This window comes from Octopus bimaculoides, chromosome 12 (genome assembly GCF_001194135.2).
Source record: "Octopus bimaculoides isolate UCB-OBI-ISO-001 chromosome 12, ASM119413v2, whole genome shotgun sequence".
NCBI classification, from domain to species: Eukaryota; Metazoa; Mollusca; class Cephalopoda; order Octopoda; family Octopodidae; genus Octopus; species Octopus bimaculoides.
The window spans coordinates 49,678,135-49,684,287 of record NC_068992.1 but is presented as its reverse complement, the minus strand read 5'-3'; the positions used below and the strand labels follow the sequence as shown (position 1 = coordinate 49,684,287).

The 6,153-nt window shown below is 35.9% G+C and overlaps 1 protein-coding gene and 1 long non-coding RNA gene across 2 annotated transcripts in view; one reads left to right on the top strand and one right to left on the bottom strand.

The window, feature by feature from the left end:
• LOC106872690 (uncharacterized) overlaps window positions 1-6,153 on the bottom strand; it is an 8,226-nt gene that overhangs the window by 1,265 nt on the left and 808 nt on the right. Inside the window, exon 2 of the long non-coding RNA XR_001409795.2 lies at window positions 776-899. This is a non-coding gene — a long non-coding RNA (uncharacterized LOC106872690). The remainder of the gene's footprint in view (window positions 1-775; window positions 900-6,153) is intronic.
• The window catches only part of LOC106872689 (ankyrin repeat family A protein 2), a 12,111-nt gene continuing 11,730 nt past the window's right edge, over window positions 5,773-6,153 (top strand). Inside the window, exon 1 of the mRNA XM_014919763.2 lies at window positions 5,773-5,877. Coding sequence (XP_014775249.1) covers window positions 5,827-5,877 — 51 coding nt within the window. The 5' untranslated portion in view covers window positions 5,773-5,826. The remainder of the gene's footprint in view (window positions 5,878-6,153) is intronic.

The window sequence follows — 6,153 nt, the reverse complement described above, 5'->3', positions numbered from 1 at the left end:
CACACACACACACATACATATATATATATATATATATATATATATACAACGGGCTTCTTTCAGTTTCCATCTACCAAATCCACTCACAAGGCTTTGGTCAGCCTGAGGCTATAGTAATAGACATTTGTCCAAGATGCCACGCAGTGGGACTGAACCCAGAACTATGTGGTTGGTAAGCAAGCTACTTACCACACAGCCACTCCTACGCCTATATGTTCATATAGCATCATTTACCACAATTCATCCATCATTAATCCAGGATAACGTGAATCCATAAGCTTAACATTGTTCACAATGCTAAGCTTATGAATTGATCAGTGATACCATGGGGTCGCTGTTGTCTGCTGGTAGCACAAAAATGCACCCCAGTGAATAACCACAATGCTCAGCTACGCATAATGCACTGACCATCGCTTGTGTTTACATGACCGTGCTGCAAGGTCATGTATGTTTTTTTTTTATATGGATTTACATACTCATATCCATCAACATGGGACCAGCAAATAGAAAAAATACAAGGCACCTGATCCTAACAAATAACACAGGGAAAGGTAGAGATAAATGATCAAAAATATATGGGATGAAGTACTGAATAACCAACTCAGGACGCTGAACCTTTCTGATGGTGTAAGGTACTCATGGTTGTGCCACATCAAAGTGCCCATGCTCTACTTCCCTATATACTTCTTGTACAATCTAACAGAATCTATAACTAAATACTTCAGTTAACTAAGTTGTAGTTAAAGTGAAACAAAATATAAAAACAGGTCATTACCTATGTCTTCGTTCTTCAAGTGTCATTCCCTTATTGCCAGTTTTCTTATCAGCTGTAGATTTCTTTCGAGATTCTTCTTGCTTTTTCAAATTTTTCTGCCGGGCTTTGTCTCTTTGGTTACCACCTGGAATTTCAAGAAAATATTTATTTCAACATGCTGAAATTACAACAAATGTGTGCATACACACACACACACAATATCCTCATTCTCCACTAATAATACATCATCTACAGCAATATGAATATAAATGAATCACACACACACGCACACACGAGTTTATGCAAATCAGAGTTCAAATTGATTGATCAACTGACCTACTATATATTCTGCAGACACATGTACCTGAACACTATGACAAGGATCAGCCTTCAAATTACTTAATGCAGTTCAAACAGGGTTTCAGCTTCTGTCTATGCAGAAAACTTAGCTCAAGTGTGTTTTATAAGATACTCGCAAGAAAGCCTTCACATCAGCTCTGATGTGGTTGTGTGGTTGAGAAGTTTGCTTCCCATGTTCTTTATTCCGATAGATATACAAAAGACTGGATCAAGATTCCTTTACTATAATCTTTTATCTTTTACTTGTTTCAGTCATTAGACTGCGGCCATGCTGTGGCACCACCTTGAAGAATTTTTAGTTGAACAAATCGACCCCAGCACTTAGTTTTGTTTTTAAGCTTGGTACACATTCTATCGGTCTCTTTTGCGGAACTGCTAAGTTAAAGGGATGTAAACACACAAACACCAGTTGTCAACCAGTGGTGAGGGACAAACAGACACAAAGACACATACACACATAGATAAGTTATGAACAAAAGGTTTCCGTCTATCAAATCTACCAATCTGAGAACTGAATCAAGAACCATGTGGTTGGGAATTAAGCTTCTTACCATACAACTACACCTGTGCCTATTGTTAAAAAAAAAAAAAAAGAAACGGCTTTTCATATAGTTTATTAAAAAAATTTGGAGGATCAGGACAGATTCTGAATCTGGTCTTCAAAACGAAAATTTGAAAATCATTAAAAGGAATGGAGCATAATATAAGACTTAAAATCCAGGTTTAAAAGCAGCAACTTCAACACCAAAATAGAGAGAACAAGTTACTAAGTCATAACACACCTGGAAAGTAGTGTTGCTAAGGAAAATTGCAGTTTTAAGCTAGACTTTCTGCAAAAGGGTGCTAAAAATATATTCAGAAAAAATAATGCTAGTTTATTAAACAACAAAAAGAAAAATATATATTTGAACTTTGCTAACATATCTTAATCCACTTCCAACAAATATAAGTTTTCAGTATTTATGGTGTTACAAAGTGGTAACTATTGTACTAATTTTACTTCAAGTAAACAATCTTGGCAGCATTTGTCAGGTAGTTACAGACCACATTTCACAGAGTGAGCAATTCCATCGTATTTCTCAATTTGGGTTTGTTAAAATATTTGTGCTACTTAATAGACTTTCTATCAAAACATTTGAATTTCAGGACATTAAAAAGTTAAGAGCAAATGCTGCCAATATCTACAAAGGGAGTTCCTCCAGTAACAACTTCGGAATAAAATAAATTTGTCCCCAAATTTGCTCAATATTAGGTCAAGTTTAGCACCGTGCAGGTGGGGCCCAATTAGAATTTTCTTCAGGTCGAGTAGCCCATCCCACTCAAATGGTCCGTGAATATGGGTTGTTTAAGGATGTTGAACAAAACACCCAGGTTATGAAAGGTGAATTATCCAAATCCCAAAGAATTCCTCTCAACACATGGCTATGATGCTCCTCCACCACTTTTGCTCATGATCAGAGATGCACATATCATCAGCCACTAAGGGACATGCTCAACTGGTTAAGGTCAAGCAACTGACAAGCAATCTGTGGTATTGAGCAGAATATTTGCTGTAGCTACAGGCTTGAACATCAAGATTTCATGTTTTCTTTCAAGAAATTTCTTAACAGGAATTGCTTCAAATAGAACTATTGTTCTATGCAACTTTACGTTTAGTAATGGTTTACTAACAAAATATTTTGCAATGATGACACATCTACAAAGTTTGCAATGCACCCAGCGGTATTTGAACTCAGAATGTAAAGATGGACAAAATGCTCTAGGCATTTTGCCTGGCATGCTAACGACTCCACCAGCTCACCTCCTAACAGCCACTTAATATTATCAGCACAGTAAGCAATTACTTTCCAAATCTGATGTGCTTTCCTACTTTCTTGCATTATCAAAAACAGCAAAAGCAAAAGGGAGATTCTTTCTTTTATCTTTTGTTTCAGTGATGCCAGGGTCCTGCCTTGCCAGGTTTAAGTTGAATGAATCGATCTCAGTACATATTTTTAAAGCCTGGCATTCATTCTATTGGGCTATTTTACTGACCTGCTAAGCTACAGAGATGTAAACAAAAACCAATATCAGTTCTCAAGCAATGGTAGGGAACAAACATGAAGACATACGTATACATGCAATTATACGATGAGCTTCAATCAGTTTCCACCAACCAGATCCATTCACAAAGCTGTATTTAGCCAAGAGCTACAATAGAAAAAACATTTGCCCAAGATGCCATGCAGTGGGACTGAACCCAACACCATGTAATTTGAAGGCAAAATTCTTTAAAATAATAATAATAATTTCAGTTATGAAACAACTTACTGAAAAACAAGTATAACTGGCAAATATCAATGCACAGTCTTGGACAATTGTTCTAATCAGTCATTTCTCTTCACAGAGTGTCAAAAGTCCTAAATATTTCCAGTTATAAAGTTACAAAAATGTTTTTATTAGTTTAAATTTGGATGAAATATTATTTCAAAATTCCTGACAAGCTGTGTACATGTGTATTCTGCTAAAAGTGCTAAATAATGAAAAAAAAGTGCTGATTTTCCTGTTAACTTGCTCAAAAATGCTTAATAGGCAACAATGCTGAGAAAATGGAGAAAAAACAGCAGTAGCATCACAAAGACGGAGAGAGAGAGAGGATGTATGTGAATGTGATGGGTCTCTCAGTTCCAAACTCCACCCAAAACCTCAAAAGTGACGTAGGCAATAAGATGACATGTCACAATTACTGTAAAAGGGGGAGGAACCTACTTTCCGTTGCCCTCTTATCTCAACCTCTCGCATAAAGTTCCTTAACTTAACCCTATCGCAACCTGGTTCCCAGTAAAGCAGCAATGGCCTAACCGTAATCGGCGAAGGTAAAGAATACGCACATCACTCGTTTTCGGTGATTAGGTTTACGGTTACGCCGAAAACGGGTGGTGTGCGCATTCTTTACCTCCGCCACCGTAATCTCTATTGGTTTCCCATTGAAGTGGTAATTGAACAACACAAGAAAAGAAAAAATAAAACACTAAAAACACAAAAAGACAACTGATCACCTTTTTGCTTTGTTGTCAAATGTGTTTATGACTCATTGTTAATGGCGTTCCCCCAGAGTTAAAGTTGACTTTTGTTTTTAATCGAGAAAAAGAAAAAAAAAAGATTCTTGCGATGAAACGAGCGTATAACGAACCCAACACTTAGCCTGGTAAACGAACAAGGCCCAGACTCCTTACAGTTGAGGAAGTTGTTGATGGTAATTTCCGGACGATGAGTTTGGCCTTACGCAGAGAATGAATGATTCGGGTCAAATACGTTAGTTGAAAGACAGGCCTCTATTATTGTTATTCTCTGGTATTTGTGTGTGTGAGAAAGAGTTTGCCTGTAATGAACATACACGGTAGTTGAGAGATAGGCCTAGCAATAGTTTACTACTGGGCTGTGTATACAACTATTTGTTATTTTGTTCAAGAGCCCAGGTAAAGGGTAAAGTTAGACATAGGGGCCAAGGACTGAGAGGGTAAAGCATTTCGTCACTTGTATTGAGAGATTACGCGTGTCCATTCTCTTCTACACATGCAAGTTTAAGACTTCTTCAGAACGTTGACAGTGGGGGACTAATAAATAATCTCATATATGTTTTCTTTATTACGCTCGTGTTCGTCAAGAATTTTTTTTTTAATGTTTAATCAAACAGTTTTTTTAATTCGAAAAAGAGATTGAAGCGATAAAAGTTTAGAAATTTTCTGAAAGGATTAGGAGAATCGTATCTCCGATATTTCAAACACACAAAAATGGAGAAAACGAAAAACCGGATAATGTCAACAAAAATAAAAAACTAACGGAGAAAAGTTGAAATTTTGATAAATCATAATGTTCAGGGTTTTTAAACATTTCTTTAAACACACACACACACGGGGAAAAATTTAAATGACAAAATCCAGGGAAAGTGATCTGAAACTCCGTCAATTATTATCATTGGTGTAGTCCACAAGATTCCAACGATGACAAGAGGTCAAACTACGAAAACTAACCACTTCCTACAAATTCCTAAATGTAAGAACATCGAGTGCGTAAGTGATTTAATAAGAGTGCAAAAAGAAAAATGTGTATTTTAGATAAGTCTAATTAAATTATAACATTTGGTAGACACATATACATAGATCCAAAGTTAATCATTACTTTATACTCAACATTACATACATACATATATATACACACACCGACACAGACACACACATACACACACACACATATATATATATATATATATATATATATATATATATATTACACATTCAGTGGAAGCCGCTGATAATCACAGGAGTTACCAAATACTTTTTGTTACTAAAATAAGTGGGTCCAAAATACTCTTATGGTACTCGTATATTTCTCCTATAAAAGTTATCAGCTGTTTATTATCTGAAAGGTTCCGTTTCAAAGCAATCACAATAAGCGACTTGCACAAGACATGTTATTAGCTGGGTTCATATATACATATATATCTATATAGATAAGCTATCAAAATCACCAAGAGAATGTGTGCGTGTGAGTGTTGTGTGTGTGTATGTGTATCATATATATAAAAACACCTGTGTGCATGCATATATGTGCGTATATATGTGTGTGTACATATAAAATATGTATAAACGGTATGTGTGTGTATACACACTACAAAATATATGTAGACAAACACCTTGTATACCTTCCAGGGGGGCGGTGGATGTCAAAAAATGACAGATGCAAATTTCCTTTGTCTCCGATCAGAATATCCTCACCGCCAGGTCAGCATTGCTTTTAATCTTTCAAAAGTCCAGAAAACAATCTAGGACCTTACAAAATTACTGTTAGTTAGGGGACAGACCTTTATTTCCTAGACGACATCAAACACTTTGTCTTCAGATTTGTTTCCTGTTGACTTTGAAATCCTTCACTTCTTGTAGTCTTGTTTTTGCGTTGAGAATGAATTAAAAAAAACACTGTATGTTTATCTATTAGCTAGTGTGAAAATACAAACGACGTTTGTTCCAGACTTATCTCCAGTAATATATATATATATA